We start from the raw sequence: 18,801 nt of genomic DNA on the forward strand, positions 1-18,801 counted from the left end.
AGCTTGTCTAGCTGGCTATCACCAAAATATAAGTGATGAAGCAGCTAAAAGCTCTAACAAAGTGATCATTAACTGTAGTAACAGATGATTTCAGAGGGATTACAGTTACTGTAAACTGCAATTAATGACTTAAGAGGCTTTTTCCCCTTCCAGTACTAAAAATACTATTATGTGGTTGATTACCCTGCAAAAACTACAGGGAAACATTAGATTCCCAAGCTTTCCAAGCAATTTACAAACCAGCTAAGAAAGAAAACCTCTTATGAAAAGCGACTGAACAGATCACTAAAAAAGGTGGGTTTGATTCCTGAGAAGTATTTAGCAGAGCAAGGAAAGAAACAGAGCAATGATAACAATGGTAATAGATTCGTGGCTTCCTAGAATACACAAGTGTTTGGGAAGGATGAATGCAGTAAAGGAAAAATACTGGATACACTGGGCTGTAGAGGTTCTGTAGGCTGAGGTTATTGTTTTAGGACAGAAAAATGGAAAAGACATGAAAGGACATTTGAGGATGAGGGTGGGTGGTTGTGTTTTTTAAAAATATCCTGGCATTAAGATTTATAGGGTCACAGTTAATAAGCAGCAATCAGACAAGCAAAGTTTTTAAAAACTACTACGCAAAGCTCAACTGTTCCCTTCATCTAGTAAGTCACCAGAAGTTCTCCTATGAGGAATCTTTGTCCTTACCAGCCTCCAGTTTCCTTCGTGACATTATGAATTAAAGCTCCTCGAGAGAAGCTCAATTCATCACTTCTTTTGGCTCTGTAGTCATATAAGGCTTTCACTGTTCTCTGAGGCTTGAAGAGAAACAGAGCAAGAGGGTCATTCTAGGGGGACAGGTCACAAAATAATCAATAATGCAATCTTAAAAAAAAAAAAAATAAAAGAAGGGGGATTGGATCCCTTTTTTTGTTATGAAGCTTAGAAAACAATCCTAAAGTTCCAGAGTGACATCTATCGGTGGAAGCAAGTGATGCTACTTAACGGCTAGCCTTCAAGTATGAGCTTGAAAAAAAAGCAAAAGCAAAAAAAAAGTATCTTTCTTTTTGTGGGTGCTGCAACATAATTACTGTAAGGTAAAAAAAAAAAAAGAAAACCACACTGAAATATCAATCCTCAATCTTCATAACATACATACATACACAGTTGGAGTTTGTAGGCTTAGATGCCTACAAACCTTCCACTTCAAAGCCACGTCAGCTAACCTGCTGGTCACATTTCCTTTAGGAAAACAAGCAGTTTTAGCAGGACAAGCAATTTTTTAATCTTGAATTTACTATACCCAAATGCTTCATCAGCAGTGCAAATTCATTGTCTCAAAAGACTAAAAAGAATTACAGCCACAAAATTTACAAGTAGGTGAACTTTTATGAGAAATTACAAGTAGGCAGGCCCTAACAAGAATTAGAGAGAAGCAGATGTTTGCTGTGCCTCTTGTTTTCAAAACATATATATTTTAAAAGACGACAAACTTTAATTACTCATTAATAAACCAAAGACACCATTTTTATACAGAAAGTACATAAATAATTACTGCACCTATTTGTGCATGCAAGCCATGTTCGCTGATAACGGAACTGCAATAATTTTGTGCACAAGTAACAGTGCTCATAAACACATAAACACACACACATACAGACATGAACACTTAGGATTTAAATGTACTTTCTTTCCGTGAAGATTTGGCCTTCTCAGATTGAATCTTCTCATAGGTTATTTAAATTGGGGGCATACCTGCATCAGCATGCGTATCAAACCACCTCCGCAGACTCAATAGCAAAAAGTGCCCAGACTTCCAATATGGATGAATCAATACAGGATGTGCACACAAGAAAACATGGGGCACAAATTTTAAAGAGATGCTAGAAAAGAAGTCATGCCCTATAAATTTCTACTGTCCAGCCCCCCATAAGTCAGTCAGCCTAATGCTCTCAATTATCCTTTTCATTACTGCTAACGGGAAATCAAGTCTCATAATTTTCAGAAGTCTGTGGTAAGTGCAAGTATCTCTCTTTAAGCATACCACTGTAGGAGTGATTTCACTGGGTTCCACATACATCTTGACATCATAGAGGGAGTTAATATCTTTTTCCTAAAAACAGGAAGAAGGAAAAAAAAATATGATGAAGCTATGGGAATCAAAAATTATGGAAGCACTTAATGTTGATAGAACATTCACTGCCAAAACCACCTTTCTGACAATACACAGGCAAACAGAAGAGTGAAGCCCAACACCTATGTTATGCTTATTTCTATAGCTGAACATGAGTTTGTTATTTAACCTATGCCAGTTTAATGAACAGTAAAACACAATGAAACAGCAATACCTCACAAAAGTATTTCAATCAGTCAAATAACTTTGAGATTGTGAGTACCCTTCTACGTGCAATCAGGGAGGACAATATCTATACTTAAGATTTCTGTGTTACAGTACTTTAGTTCCAGTATCGGTTTCACTATTAGATAAAAATTCTTAAACAATATACACAGTAATTTTTTTCATTTTATTCTTTCCTTGTGTTCCCATTCAGACCTGGTCCTAGGATACAGAACCTTAGCTATAGGCAACATTATAAAATACTCCTGAGGTCTACAATCTTTTCAGTCCCTTTTAATCTCCCCAGGAAGAAAAAAGAAAAAAAAAAAAACCCCAAACCAAAACAAAACAGAACACCAACAACACAAAAAAACCCCCAAAAAACAAATGCATCACATTTTCATTTCCTCAAACACGCCAGACAAGTTTTTCCTGCAGCTTCTAACAGACATATATTTGAAGACAGCATCTTAGGCTTTCCAAAAGCCAGTTGCCTCAGCAAAGCTCTCTCTTCATGAAACACATCCATCCAGAAAGTAGGCTTCTATCCTAAACTAATTATCCAGGCTCCTAGAGTAGTCAACAGGCAGAGACAAGTATCTCTTGGAAACATTTCCTCATGCTTATCTCAAAGAGTAAGCCTTCAGAGATACCTCTCACTTTTTACCACAAAAGGCAGTTGGACACCCTCCCTGAGATGACTCCAGTGTGGTCCACAGTGAGAGGCACAGCAGAATATTTCCCTTTTTTCAGAAACACTTAGCAAATGGCAACTGCACAACCATTTTAAGATCTCTGTCCAATCCAGCAATGGAAGACAAGACCAATTTCAGGCAACGCTATTATCACAAACTTGTTTTCGCAGAGCAACAATCCCCCATTTCACATAGTAGCTTTCCTAATCAAATCATAAGGCAAGAGTTGACCTGTAATCAAAGATAAGATGAAGCTCTTCCCTTCACATATCTCAAAACCTTTGTAAGAGAAGTCAGTATAACCATCTCAGTTTCACAGATAAGAAAACTAGCTGCTTAACCTCCCCCAAAGGTCTACCACAGCCAGAATGAAATGCAGCACCCCCAGGTCTAGATCTCCACCTGCTACAGCAACCAGCACTCGTACGAAGACCACCGCTTACCACGCTGTAGCGCTCCAGCAGCTCCTCGGTCACCGGGTAACGCAATTTCATTTTCCTGTACAGTGGATGCTTCTCATAGTACGTTACCAGTTCCACTAAACTCTCAAAATAGGCTGAAGTTCCAAGCACAAAATGCCGACCTTCCTGCTGAATTCGGAAGTGCTTCACCTTCCCCTCCGCTCTGTGAAACAAGCGCAGGTGCTGTAAAAGGGATTGGTACTTGCAGTGCTAAAACTAAACCAGAATTACTTTGTGCAACTTAATCAGGTCAAATAATTTCTCCCTCTTCCAAAGCCTCGTTTATTCAAACTGAATTCTAGTTGCCTGATTAAATTCACAAAAAGACATTCTCGCTTTTCTACAATATACAGGGCCTTGGTATAAATCCATGCTTTTGCTTAGATTAAATTTCCTTATTTTTTCCCCCTACAGACAGGTATTCTGTCACCTTCATACTAACACAAATGTCTCTGATCAGACCGAGAGTCCCTCTGGAATCCATTGCTGATCTACCACTGTCCCTAAGTGACAGACACACTCTGCTCAAAACAAGTAGCTGCCTCTTCCCTACAATCATTTTGTTAACTACAGAAGCCAATTTTGAATAATAATAATAATAATCTCTTATGTTTAAACACAAGGCTTGTGCTTGCACTGATAAAAGTAAAGCCATCCACTGATAACTGTCCCACCCACAGAATACCCCTGCATCCTTTTCAAGCTGCTGAAGTTTCAGTACTTCTTGTTTTCCTCACTGTTAAATGGTTTTATCAAGGTGCTGCAGCTCAAGTTGTTACAATATCCACCTCGGTAACAGCAGAAAGCTTCAAACCAAAGTACACAGGGGGCTGGGGAAATCTGGACATCTTCAATACACAGTAAGGCATGTAAATAAAGAGGAAAACAAGTATTTGTTCTTCCAAAACAATTTTATATGTGGCAGAAATATGTATTTTCAGAAAAACGTCATTTGATTTGAAGGCACAACGGAGAATGCCACAATTCTACACATTTTATTAATGTTGTTGAAACAACCAGTTTCAAAAAATATCTTCCCTGGCAAGAAAAGTTGATGGTTTCATTCTGACATTTCCTTTTGGTCAGTTATATGACAGGGCAGGATTTCCAAGGAATAAGGACCTAGAACTGGTGAACCAGCACCAAAGAAAACTTCAAAATAATACCCAGTAGTAATGAGTACCAAGGAAGTGAAGAAGGGCCATGCACAGTTGTTATAAAACATAAAGTTTTACTCCAGTCACAAATTAACTCTTGTACAAGTTCTCATACATGAACCTGCTGCACAAATCAACCATGCTAACTACTCAAAGAATGAAAGCAAGAACTTTACAACTCTGAAAAGACCGCAGTGTTTTTTTAAATAAGAAAAACTAGAATATTGTTGGGCCACTAGTCATATCTGTCTTTTCTTACCTGAAAGTCATGGCAAATGAATCAGGTTCATCTCTCTTTCTAATCAGAAAGGCTCCATCTCGAGGAATTCGCATCAGCATGTCTTCTGCCTCTCCCCGACTCAAGTTGCTATAGTACCAACTACAACAGTTAAAAATCAAAAGAGACAAATGATTACAAAGCTTGTCAAATGTCATTCAGTAAGAATAACAGGCAGCGTTATTAACAACAGAGTCTGAAACATTACAAGAAAAATTATGCATTAGATTTTACCCATCTTGCCACCTATGACAGCAGCTTATTACAAAACATTGTAACACAGCAGTTTATTTTGGATGAAAGCATCAAGAATATATCAGAACACCCTGTCTGTCTGAAATCATAAAACACAAATCTGCGCTTCTTCCTGAAACAAAAGGCACTGGATCCTGCTTTTTGTCTGCCATTCAGTTTTCAGTAGTTTTATTCAGTTTTGACATAGTAGATTTAAGGAAAAGCCCAAATGCAGACAAAAGAAAAACACCAGGCATTTGAATCCTTTCATTCAGAGCCTGATTTTATTTTTCACTGTAGGGATGGACCTATCTTGGATCTAATTTGCCTTCAGTGAAGCTGTAGCCACTTACACTGGCAGTACATCTCCACCTTATACAGAAAGGCAGGAAAGCTTAACCCTTAAAATCTACCCTCCCCTCTCACTGGTTTCCACAGTTATCTAGGGTCGTAGGTGACTCCCAGGGGAGCAAAAAAAGAAGCTCAAAGTCACAGATCAACATTTCACATGCAAAGGAGATTTACTTTTCCTCACTGCAAAGAGAACAGAACAAAGGACAGTGATTACAGTGTTCTGCCAGCAAACAAAAGCAAGATCTGCCTACAATCTACATCAGGCAAATAAATACCAGCTGGAAATAAACAGCAAGCTATACTGCTTCCTATCGGCATGGGGCAAAGTCAGCCTAACCAACTCTGACAGGGGTGAGATGGAAGGTGGGATTAGGAAAACATAACCGTTTGGGCTCACTGCCCCGGGAGTAGTTTCCAGATGGCACAGACCATGACCACTTAGTTGCCAGACCACAGCCAGCTACTAAATATCTGATCCAACCTACTGGATGTTGTAAAACACCGAGCAAACAGAGGAATTGGCATGTTTCCACAAGTATTACAGTTCTCACTGCTTTTCCTGGTTGCTGCTATCCCAGTGACAGCTCTACCAGGTGCTCATAAAGTCAGTGATCTTACTCAGTGTCTTTCAAGGAAGCCTATTCCTGTAACATCCACAGACAAGTAACACTCAGGTATGCTCCTGAATCCAGGGAATTTTCTATGCAAAAATCCAAGACTGATGGTCTGGAAAGCCTGCTGCTTGCCTTCTGCTGTACGTACTCTTTATTTTCATGAGGGCTAGGATTAGGCACAGCATCAGTCAGACGCAGCTCAAATTCAGCACATCGCAAGTGAGCCTCCTTGTAGTGTTGAATGAGATCATAGATGCTATCAAAAGTGAGGTGGTCCGTCAGGTAGTATTTCACAGTGTCCCCATCACTTGAAGAACGGATCCGGCAGTGCTGGACTCTACCTGACCTCCTGAAGAAATGAAGAGGGGCATAAGGAAAACAAAGGTTTTATAACAGTTTTCTTATTTTGAAGCATTTCCTCACCTGGTCCTGGTCAACTACTTGGTGAGCTTGTGACGAGGCAAGAAATCTGTATCATTTTGTAAAACAGCCAAGGTAAGAACAGTAACAAGAATCCTGACAAGTAAGATTACAGGACTGAAAATAATAATTTTCAACCCACAATGATTTAAAATCTGGCATATAGTTACTCCCTGCAAAATTTGCTGTGACAGCTCTCTGGATCAGAAATCCATCTGATACACTATTCCTCGTAATGTTCCAACCAGAAGGAAAAAAAACACCCAGACTACCAAACAAGCAAACACACACACACTCACAAAAAAAAACCCCAACAACCCTGAAAATTCTTTATTATTTTCTCTCTAGAGGATCCTTTCATTGAAAAGATTAATCTCTGCTAATAAAGGTACATTCATGAGACTGCCTTTTCAGTGTAGAAACCAGTAATTTATCCCCAAATTTAGAGATCGTTTTGGCCCACTCATTAAGGAAATCAGTCAGTCCTCTTCATACAAAGCCTCCTCTGCCAAAATGCACTATGTTACACTAAAGTTTAATTTAGAAAGTAGTCTTTCACAATCCCATCAATAACATTCTAGTAATTAAAGCCTTATTCCTATTTCCACTCACCTATAAATGCATACTTGAAAAATACACACGTTTTTGTGCAATGCCATAAAACAAACAAAACCCAAATTTTTTTAATGACAATCACCATACCAGAATGACAAGGTGCAATCATTAGGGAAAGCCTCACTTTCCCTAACTAGGAATGTCCCATCCTTGCCACCCATTTCAGCACAATATTCCTGGAGCAGTTTCTCAGCAGTTGCTCTCCCCTCTTTCATTTTCCCATGGAACCATTTCTCTTTTAAGTGTAGTTCAGTACGTTTCACCTCCTAGATCAAAAAATAAGAATTTTTACAGTGCATTTCTAGTTTTATGATTTTGAAACAGAATACTTGTTATTGATATAACAATCTACTATTTCATGATTTCAGCTCTTCCTAGCCCTGAACTGTCCTTCCACAAACAAGCCAATCACCTTTATAGTAACCCTTGACTCTCCTCCCCAGTCAAGCCATTTCTTTTGGAGCCATAATCAACTTCAGCTTTATTCAACTATGTAATCAACAGAAAGTGAAAGAATGCAGTAACACAAACACCAATTTATATTTTCAAGGTAAAACACCCTACTGCTAATTCAGAGTTTCTAATCAGCTTTTTCCAGGATTCATCTGTGTTCTTCCTTACACAATTATTTTACTGACATTAACATCTAGGTGAATGGGTAAAATGGTCTGCATATGCATGGAGATCTCCAAGCCATGCACCTACATGTTAACAATGAAAAAGCACGCATGGAAACCCCAAAGATCAGAAAAAGAAACCATGCTGAACATCACTGCTATTGCAACCCTTACTGAGCCTCATGTTTCTGCTAAACCACCATGTAACACATGTTCACCTGTGACAAACATTTTACAAATGTGAAATCAGTAACATGCACTGTGTAAGAGGTGTGCTGTATTACTAACACAACAAACCTTAGGTCATCCTACTGTCCAGTTTGAGAACAGCAATAATACTTAGCCACAGGCATATGAAGACTTTGTCAGTGCACACATCAGCATGAGCATTCAAGTACCAAAACTGTATTTCATTTTCTGTACTCCTCTTTGTAAGTTCTCAGTTAGCCAAGAGAATTAAAACCAGGGTTAACCAAAGTACCTTAGCAAAGACCCTTTTGAAAACTCTTTTATCTTCAAATACGCTTGTTATCTGACACGGATCCTCTACGATTTCAACATTGGCATAACAAATACACATTGAAATAATCTGAGATAATAAAAAGAACATGTTTAAACAAAAAAACACAGCCATCACCTTCGACGAATCTTCATCAGCATTCTGTTCTATATCATCGCTGAACGAAAGCTTTCCATCAGCAATAGCACAGTAGTGCCGAGTCCACTTCTAAAAGTTGAGAGATAGTAAAACCATTAAACAAGACAGAAGGAAACTCACTAACCACAATTTCAAAACAAGGTGTAACAACAAACAAAATACCTACTTCCCCTCATTGGCACCTGTTCAAATGACTGTGTTAACACAAATACTGGAGAAAATTCATGTAAATTTCTGGCATTACACAACCCAGTAACAAACTGCGGGAAACATCACATAAATAATACCTGTTCTATTGTGTCCCACATGTAAAGTTCTCCCTGCTGCTTTTTTTCTTCTTTCTTGTCTTCCAAATTCACATCAATGTCTCCCTTTGGCCCCAGTTTTTTGTGCTTAAAAACAAAAAACACCCACCACATTCATACACTCACATAGAATCATATATAAAATTAGTCATAATATTTCAGCATACTCAGTATTACTGGAAGTACTTCCCTCCATTGCACAGCCTTCTCTGTCATTACCAACACAACAGCTGTTCCACAAGGCTTTATGCAACAGGGCTGGAATTCCTTTCTTTAAAATTTAAATCTCATAATAAAGGTTAAAAAACTATTAGAGGTATCACTCAAGCAATGAAGAAACAACTAGTCTGGTAAGAGCTCACCATTCCTTAGAGGACACAAAACCAAGTGAAGTGACATATACCAAGAAATAAGCATAAAATAACAATCACTCTGCAGAGAGCAGAATATAAGGAACAGAAAAACAAAACAAAACAATGAGGAATTAAAATGAATGGGGAACCTACTCTTCTACAAGAAAAATGAGCAGAAGGGAAATTTTTATGAAAAGAAGGGATAAATTATCTTGAGAGTGCTGACAAAAAACAGTAGCTCAAGGGGCTAAGAGTAGCATCAAATACTGAAGTGCAGTTCATGATGGGATTAATCACCTCGTATCTAGTAGTTCTCAACTACATTCTGTTCTGCATAGCCTGCTGCAGGTAGATTTTAATTTGACAGGCTTATCTGAAAAATCCCACAGGCCCCTGAAGTAGGAGTTGCCTTTGACTGTTTACTGACAACAATTTCCAAACAAAAGCCAAATAACACAACTAACTCACAGGCAGGTGCTGAGCTATTTAAGGACTCTTCAATGCTCTTTTAGACAGGACAAAGTGATATGGATGTTCTCTTGTGCAGACTCATAGTAGTTTGTAATTTCCTTTAAATCAGATCTGTCACATTATTATTCACATGCCTGCGCAACTCCCCTCTATGATCTAAGGTAACAACAGACAGTTTGGAGGGGAGAAAAATCCCAAAAACTTGAGCACAGAACTTCTGCACCTCATAGGGGGGTGCCATGATTTCCAGTCTTATTTCAAGAGCTGTATGATTCTATCTATCTGTCCTTACTTCTTCTGTTCAGAAGTTTAATACACAGGATATAGTACTGTTACAAGAGCTGGAAGACTGAAGCATGGACAAAAGTAATTATTATTTTACTAAAGAGATCACGAGCAGGCCTCATTCTCCACTTAATTTTGCCTTTTGAAAAGTTCTACTGCAGTTTCAATCTGAGAAGTCTTTGTTTGGTTATGTTCCACAACAGTACTGAGTAAAGCATCTGTATTGCCCACAAGGTAAGATACTCTAACAGTGACTGCCTTCTAATAGGAGCCTCCGTGTTTCACAAATGCCTTGCTAAATTACTAACTCAGTGTGATTTCAGTACGCGAACACCCATCAATTTTGGAACTTTGCAAGCAATCCTAACAACCTAAGTGTGCAGCCTGCAAGTACTTTGGGTTTCACTTGAATGAGAGGCATTCTTTGGAAAAAGTAACAGTAATCTAACTTTCTATTCAAGAATATACTTTTATCATTTTTAAACAGGCTACATTGTGTAACAACACTTACTGCAAGTAAAACTTTAAAGTGCAAGCACTTTAATACCTAGTTTTTACAGAACTCTGTACAATATTGCAAAATGTTACTAGTACACGCTTGAAGCATGGGGCTTCTTGTCTCTCAACAGAAACTAACAGCTAAGCTGTGAAGCCAGAGTAGTATTTTTGGCTCCTGCTCTTGTTTTCCTATGTTACCTACCAGCACACAAAGCAAGCCTACCTTGATGATGATTTTTTCTTTCAGCTGGGTCGGTGATGGTAGCTGATCTGCACTGGCTTCAATAGGCTTCATTAAAAGCTGATCCCCAAACACCTCCTTGAATACTTTGGCCATGTGTCGCTGCTGTTCCACACTACAGTGCTCTTCAATTGACAGAATGACTGGGTACCTTTCACGGAGAAAACAAAATGTAAATGAAGACAACTCGCCTTTGCTACAACTGGCAAGGCAAGGAAAACAGCATCCTCCTCCACTCCACCCCAGATCAAAAGGTAGCTATGCTATGAATTCTGCACCTTCTCAGCTAAGACCTCCCCTACAATATGAACATTACCTGAGAGACATATTGGTTGTCACTTTCACTTGGTAGTATTTTATTATTTAAAAATAATAATAATAATAATAATAATTAAGACATACTATTCAGCATTTTAAGTTTCACACTTCAATTTAATAAAAGACAACCCAAGCAAGGAGATGGGAACCCCTTTAGGGTACTTACTGTCTTCCTTAGCAGTAAATCACTATGTAATCCTCAAAACCAAATCTATTAAAGACACACATTTGGCAATAACGAAGGCTACTGGAATGTCATTATTCTCCTAGTACTTCTTGCTCTAGGTTACAGAGAAAATAAGTTTAGGAATATCTAAGCATATGAAAACAGACTTAAGGAAAATAAATTAAAGCTTACTCAGATGCAACAAAGGCATGATCTTTGATTGCCTGCACTACATCATCAAATTTGATCTTTGTTGTCCGTGTCCATCCATGGTAAATGATGGGTTTTCCATCAGGACCATCCCAGCAATCCACTATGAAAGACAAGCAGTGGAAAAAGGAAGAGACCAAGCAGTTATTTAAGTAACTCTAGGAGAAAGAATATATCCAAATCTTCAGCGATCCACATACTAAGTCATAGACTTTAATGTTCTAATAATATATTCTATTAGATGAGTTTATAGCTCTCAGAGAAGAAATTAAATCCACTTAAGTAAAAGCAATACAAATAAAATATAATATAAAAAATTTCTAAAAGCTTTATCATGTGGAAATATGGGAATAAGGAATTTGGGCAGCTATATTGCCAGTCTACTAGCTTACAAAAATTTTCCAGGGATAATTACACTCCAACAAGTGGCAAGTTGACAGCTTATCTCTTTGCTGATTTTAACCCTGAAACTCTTCATTTGAGATACATTTTGCATTAGCCAACTTGAACAGACAGTAGCAACTAGTTTTATGAAGGAACCAGTGAAGTAACATGAAATTAAAGTCAAACTTTTCAACAAGGTACACAAAGCACAGGGATGAAGACGCAGACACAGTCTGTGGAAAACAAACGCATAAACACATCAACTGATTTAAAAACCAGTTAAACAGGATGACAAATGGCACCAAATTACAAAAATCTCTGTGTCTTAGGCTTCTCTGTATTACAATGAAAGCAAATCATCTATCTATGCTATACAAGTAATTCCAGTTTAAGTCTTATACTTTCATATAGTTGAATTTTTGCTGTACAGTGCAATGAGATTTAGAAAGACCTTCTTAAAATTCCAAGGGAACAAGAATCAGAGCAAGCGAACAGGGCAATAGTGAGGCATAAGAAAAACAATTTAGGGAATAAGTGTTTTTATATGACTAACTTCAGAAAACAAACTAGTTCTTGATTTCAGTTCTTTTTTCTTTCTTAATAAACAGGGGAAACTCCGCTTATATGAACAGCATGTTACAAACCACTCCACAGACCCTTTACTCACACTCAATACATCGACATCCCATTCTAAGGCACCTGATGTAAGCTTCTGTGGAAGATTCACTTCGAAGCTGGTCTCCTGTCAGATATCTAAGGAATAAAGGAAATCATAAAAGACAAGCAGCCCATTTCAACCATTTCCCACTCACTCATTGGGCAACATTTTTTCCCCTGTCATGGAAAATGGATGTTGATTCTTTTTTTATCACTTCTCTTTTTTTTTTTACTTGCAATGGATGAACTGGACTTTGCTGAACCTGATGCAATCAGACTTTTGAATGAACCAAATCAGAGGAGGTTAAAGGCTCGATCTAAACATCAGCCAACTCTGACTGACATATATCTGCAGAGACAATCATGAGCTTTGAAACATACCTAAACCGCGTCACGCTGAGGCATAACCATGCTGGAGGGATGTGGAGGGTATTTAGAGTGGTAACACACCCTATACTTCAAAATAGACCTACAAACTATATCCATATCCACTTACTTTCATTTCCTGCAATATTTTATTTCACAGAATCACAGAATGGTTGGGGTTGGAATGGACCTCTGGAGGCCATCTAGTACAACCCCCCCAACTAAAGCAGGTTCATCTAGAGCAAGTATTCCCAAAGCATTATTTGTTCACCACTCCTCCCTCTCTTCACACTTCCTTTTCATTACAATGCCAGATGAGCAAATCCTCTTCATTTGAAGACGGTTCAAACTCATCATCACATAGGCCTGTATTTGGGCTGAAGAGCATACCACAGATTGTCAAGGAAAAGGGCTAGATACCTTCAACACAAACTACAGAAGTCAGCAGCTACATTACTAAGCATAAAATTCTAAAACCAGTAACAACAAAAATAAAGTCCCCAGGCCTTCAAAGTTCTGGCTGTAAAATAAACTCAAAATAACAGAGAAGTGCATGGATAGCAAATTGCACTCTTCCTCAGGCACCTCTGTCTGCTCTAATCCTCATCATCCTGGCAAAGTCCATGAACAGCCAAGTCCTGATCACTAGATGTGCTAATTTAAGGTCTCCATATCCCTTTCCTTTTCTGCTCAGGACCAAATCTTTCCCGCTTTGTGACACCATAAACTGTCAGAGTATCTATCAGTGGTGCACATCATTGCCTCCTTTCCCAAGGAAACAAATCCACTGCCCTTCAGATCACACTAACAGTATGGGACTTTGCCACAGGACAAGTGGGGTTCTCGCAGCATTCTTCTGTTCAGGTACAGTTAATGCTGACACTAGCTCAACAAGGCTGGTTTGCTTAGAAAAAATGGAAGCTCCTTCAATAACTTTACTTTCTGAAAGCAGAGTCTGGAACTCTGCTCAACTCAAGACCTCTTTATTTTTATAACAGGATTCAGGGTTTGGGTTTTCTGTCAGCTGAGTTCAGTTATATCTCAAAACCTCTAAGATCTTAAGAGAAATGGAAAAGACGTCCCACAAACTGTATTTGCCACATTTACATCATGCTTTAGGAAGGTTTCATACATCCACGCAGTATATTTCTGGCATAATTTACTTTCTCCTAACTTGGGCTAGGTCTGTGTGAACAGGGATAGACAATGGGACTTTTGGTAACTTACGTGTTATGAGAGGAAGAAATCCAGTAGTGGGACAAAGGATTATTCATGTCCTGTGCATCTATTGAATCATATTTCTCATCCCAAATACTGTTTTCTTTTGCAAAAAGGTAAGTGAGGAACTACAATACAAAGACAGAGACTGAATCTAAACATTTTTACAATACAAGCCTAAAAGAAACCCAGCAATGTAGCAAGAGAAGCCTAGAGGATCTGCCATCCAGTTAACAAAGTAGGAACAAGCACTGAAAGAAGAAAGTCCACAAGGAACTACTAGAAAGTATCATTACCTTACCTCATCAACAAAGAGAAAGGGTTCAGCAGTTTCTCTCATAGTGTCATCAATAAATTTCGTCATTCGTTCTCGGACTTTACTGAGATCTTGTGCCCAAGATTCCTTCAGATAACAATAGAGTAGGAAAAAAAATGAGAAATAGTGTTAGTCTATATAAAATCAAATAAGGAACAGAGAGACCTACAGAAGTGATTTACTTCTTCCTCATCTGTCTAGTTTACTGCCAATATATTTTATTGTACCCACATATCTTACGTGTTTCCTCTGTGAAGTCTGAGGGGGAAAAAGAAGATCTCCATCTAAGTACCTTTACACAGTTTGGAGGCCCACAAGACACATACTACACATGTACACATATGCATGCACACACGGAGAAAAAAGCTGCCCTCCTTGAACAATATGCTTTAACTATAATCTGTCTCATTTCTAACTGCAATCTGAACACCCTTTTAACACAGTGAAATAGGGAGAAAAAAAAGAGTAGAAAGCTTATACAGGAAGTGTAGGTCTCACTTTTCAATCATATTTGCAAATCTGGAGCTTAGCAGCACCTAGCAAATATTGCACGATTTTTTCCCATTATGTCTGTGCTAAATGATATTACAGAAGACCATAAGGACATGGTTCCAGTTCCTGCCTCCATCCTTATCTGCTTGCTGGTGTAGAACATCAAACTGGCTCCATTCAATAGAAAATTACCTTTGACTCGAATGCATGCAGCTTTTTATGTAAGAGCTGCTAAAATGCAGCCACAACCAAGGCATTACCCCAGATGTACCAGTGATGACACCTGTAACTAGGTCAGGCTATCAGGTTTGACATACATCCAGTGTTTATTTCTAACCTTGCCTGTTTATCTACATGACTAAATGGAGACCTATTAAAACCTTATTTACTTTGGCCTTCCTCTCATCCTCTAGTGCACCTTCAGAGCCTTTATACAGACGAAAAACAATAGTTCCTGTGAATTTCAATGGCAAAAAAGGAGAAGTCTTTCCAAGGCCTAGTATCCCAGTTGACATCAATCATATTCTATAACATGTCACATTCCTTTTTAATGATCATAGAATTCTCTGAAAGAACCTCAAGAAAAAACTCAGAATTTATGCAGCCTTCTCACCTGCTGCTCATGTAGCAGGAATCTCTGAAAGTCATGGAGATGAACTGCTGAAGCATCTGGACGGTCAGTATTTCTAAAAAAAAAAAATAATTTATATATATAAAAGAAAGGGAAAGTGTGAAGCTAAAGAAATAAGACAGCAAGTATCATCAGATGTTATAGCAGAACATAACATGGATTTGTATCTTGGATTTACAGTATAAACGTGCTGCCACCACCAAGAACCTTGTTATGACTCCAATGGAATTTAGATTAGTCTTGTAATACTGTATTATTTAATTACTGTATTTTGAGCCTTTAAAATAAAGCCTCCTGGATTCTTGATGTACTTTTAATAGTGATTCATTGGGAAAAGCACCAAATTGTGCTCACTGCTTTGTAGCAAATGAGCAGCATTCACTTGGCAGGAGTGTTGTTTAGTTGAGGCATATGGAGACACTGTTCTTTTAAATTATCATAGAGCTGCACTTCCACAAGTAACTCCTTCCACGTATTATTCGGCTCATCTACTGTGGTAGATCAAAGCCTCCTGAAAAAGGAGGCAAGATGTAGCTGCACCAAGAAAAAGCGGCACGACTGCTTTCCCTTTTGTAGGACACAAAAGCCGCATCATCTGGTACCAATAAGGTATTTATAACCTACCCATCCTTCATAAATCTGTGCTTATAAGCAGTCTCACCAAGTTTGATTCATATGACACGACCAAGGACTAAAGAAATAAAAACTTTTCTCTGAGGGTACTGTGTAAGTAACTTCTGTAATCTGTTAGTGTAATATTCAAAACCAAGATAAACTGGTTTAATTCAGTCAAAATGTTAGCAATGGCTGTGACATCCTTTTTCACACTGTACACATCTTAAATTTTCAAGTTCACCAAGACAAAGATGCAGAAACTGTTACTATCAGCATTCTGCTCAAGTCCAGGCAAAGCCTGTGCACCACACCACCCTCCAGACTGAGGTTAAAATTTCTCCATCAAATTGTCCTTCCATAGTTCTGTTCAGCTCTTAGTGAAATCAGATAGGCGAATTCACTCATTCAAGTCCAAACCCCTTCTGTAGTCAGAAAGTAAAAACCATTTATCAAGTCATATTCAGGACGTATTTCCATGGTAAGTTCACCTTTCTGAATGCAAAAAGACATACAATTTCTCTTCACTTACAAAAGCATCAAAACAAATAAAGAGTGATGTAATTAAAAAGCAATGCTGCAGCACTACAACCATATGGAAATGTGGAAAAATAATACAAATGAAGAATCTCACCCAAGAATGAACACAGAGGAATCCTTTTTGAATTCATCAAGAATCTTAAACAAAACAAAACAAAAAAAAACAAACAAAAAACACAAAAAAGGGAGAAAAGATAAATAATAAAAGAATATGCAATTTTCTAATTCCACCTAACAATGTCCATTGGTTTGGCAAGGGGAAATAGATAGGCCTGTCTGCTCTAGAGAACCTGCATACAAGTTGGCAAGACACATTTTTAATTAAAAGCCTAAGAAAAAAACCATACTGCCAAGGCTGGCAACCGCACTTCAGGCCTTTCAGTGTGAACACTCACAATTCTCAGGCAAAAACCTTGCTATTGATAATGTATATTATAAACACAACTAATCAAGTTTCTGGGGAGCTTTCATTGTTTGATAACGCAGAAAAACTGGAATTACATATCATCCATCATATTTATTCATTGAAATATAAAACCTAAATTGCTTTCAGCTTGGCACAGCATACTTACAGATCGCAGGAAACTTATCAACCACCCCATAGCAGTGTTTAGCAAACGAAGGAGTTTCTTTGAAATGATCCACAAGGGCCAATAACAGAAGTTTAAGTCAGATAACCTCCTTATTCTGTGTTTTACTCTTGAACTTTCTGCTCAAGCTAATTAACTAGACCATCCCAGCCAAAAATAAAACCCTGTCAGTAAGTTGAGATTCTTCATTACTTCAATTTCAGCATCACTTAAACGGCACAAGAAAGCTCTATTGCCAAATGAAACAGAGCTGACTTTGACTATTGAAGCTTCTATTTTAGCAACCGCAAGTTGAATCAACAATAAGCACATCGTCAACAAAGACATTTACGCAGGTAATTTCAGATTACGTGTTTTCACACATGTTTAAAGGGTTCCTAACTTTCAGACTCACTAAAAGTATGTAGTTTCCACCAGGTTCATGAATCTGGGCAGTGAATACATGGAAACAGTAGTCAGGCAGTTTCCCATATATATTAGCTAAAATGTAACTCCACTGCATTCATGCCTCCCAAGGACTGCCTGATACATGCCTTGTAATGGACTCACCACCAGTAATCTCCAAGCATAAGAGATGATGAGAACAACAGCTATTATTTGATGGCCAGGATACATGCCTGTGATTTACAGAATGTTCTTAGCGATAAAAAGATTAATACAAATATCAAAAAAACTTGGTCCTATCTGCAAAGAGATCAGGCAAGCCTAAAAGACATTCTACATCCTGAACAAACTCACAAGAAAAGTTCTTCCTAGAAACCCCGCTATATCTGTGCATATCTCTACTACCAACACATAAGAAGCAACATGAATGACTTATTCATCTTCTTCAACCAATTGCTGATGGTGACTGTTATCTACACAAGTACAGTACTACACCCTTTTTCTGTTACAAGAATGAGGAAAAAAGAAAATTAGTAAAAACCAAAACCAACAAAAAAATAAGCATTCACTCTTTATTCTGATCAAGCAGTTTAACAGTATGAAGACTACTTATGAAAAAGCTTACCGATTTCTGTTGTTCAAACATGATTTTCTTGTAGAACAAATGAAATTGTTCAAAACTAAGCTCTTCCTTGTGAGCACCTATCTCCTACAACAGAAAGTACCACACAGTGAATTTAGAATTCCCCGAACTGCATCTGCACAGCACACAAATCACTCTTACCCCAGCCGCCACCCTCTGACGCATTCTGTTCTACTCCAACTTCATTTGTTTTAACCACTTGGGATTTTTTAAATGTATTTATTTTTTAAACAATACAAACAATTAAACAGATTCTTGGTTTGTGACATAGTGCTCCTAGCCCACATCTTTGGCCTTGCATTTTGCACCCTGACTCCACTTCCACCATGTTACTGGGAGTGAAGTAGTGCCTCATTTAGTCATTGTTAGCTGGAGCAACAGAAGCAAGACTGTATGTTTTAAGGGTGGAGAGTTTGAAAGCAGGAAAAGGTGGGGATATTTAAAATTCCTGTAGTAATGGAAACAACCTTCAGAAGCTATTAATGTTAGCACAGGTTGGAGTGAAGAGGTTATTACTTGACCATATTGCCAGAAATTTTTTTCATTATATATGAATTTTATCTTAAACATAGTACAGCTTCCTATGCACCTGCACAGTATCAGCACTGGGGCTCAAAACCCAATGCTGGCTCTGGTCAACCATACAATGAAAAGGAACATTTACGTCTATGTTTTCTTATAGCCTTCAACATAGGCAAA

At 38.1% G+C, this 18,801-nt stretch overlaps 1 protein-coding gene across 1 annotated transcript in view; it reads right to left on the reverse strand.

Moving 5' to 3' along the window:
* Positions 1 to 18,801, reverse strand: part of PLCG2 (phospholipase C gamma 2) — a 66,107-nt gene that overhangs the window by 16,761 nt on the left and 30,545 nt on the right. Inside the window, exons 7-22 of the mRNA XM_055819194.1 lie at positions 18,085 to 18,168; positions 16,580 to 16,623; positions 15,316 to 15,388; positions 14,196 to 14,297; positions 13,904 to 14,022; positions 12,321 to 12,406; positions 11,252 to 11,372; positions 10,558 to 10,726; positions 8,710 to 8,814; positions 8,402 to 8,491; positions 7,235 to 7,413; positions 6,261 to 6,461; positions 4,893 to 5,012; positions 3,459 to 3,639; positions 2,027 to 2,095; positions 691 to 800 (exon numbers count right to left, since the gene is read on the reverse strand). Of these exons, the coding sequence (XP_055675169.1) occupies positions 691 to 800; positions 2,027 to 2,095; positions 3,459 to 3,639; positions 4,893 to 5,012; positions 6,261 to 6,461; positions 7,235 to 7,413; positions 8,402 to 8,491; positions 8,710 to 8,814; positions 10,558 to 10,726; positions 11,252 to 11,372; positions 12,321 to 12,406; positions 13,904 to 14,022; positions 14,196 to 14,297; positions 15,316 to 15,388; positions 16,580 to 16,623; positions 18,085 to 18,168 (1,853 nt within the window). The remainder of the gene's footprint in view (positions 1 to 690; positions 801 to 2,026; positions 2,096 to 3,458; positions 3,640 to 4,892; positions 5,013 to 6,260; positions 6,462 to 7,234; positions 7,414 to 8,401; positions 8,492 to 8,709; positions 8,815 to 10,557; positions 10,727 to 11,251; positions 11,373 to 12,320; positions 12,407 to 13,903; positions 14,023 to 14,195; positions 14,298 to 15,315; positions 15,389 to 16,579; positions 16,624 to 18,084; positions 18,169 to 18,801) is intronic.

This window comes from Falco peregrinus, chromosome 14, assembly GCF_023634155.1.
Source record: "Falco peregrinus isolate bFalPer1 chromosome 14, bFalPer1.pri, whole genome shotgun sequence".
NCBI classification, from domain to species: Eukaryota; Metazoa; Chordata; class Aves; order Falconiformes; family Falconidae; genus Falco; species Falco peregrinus.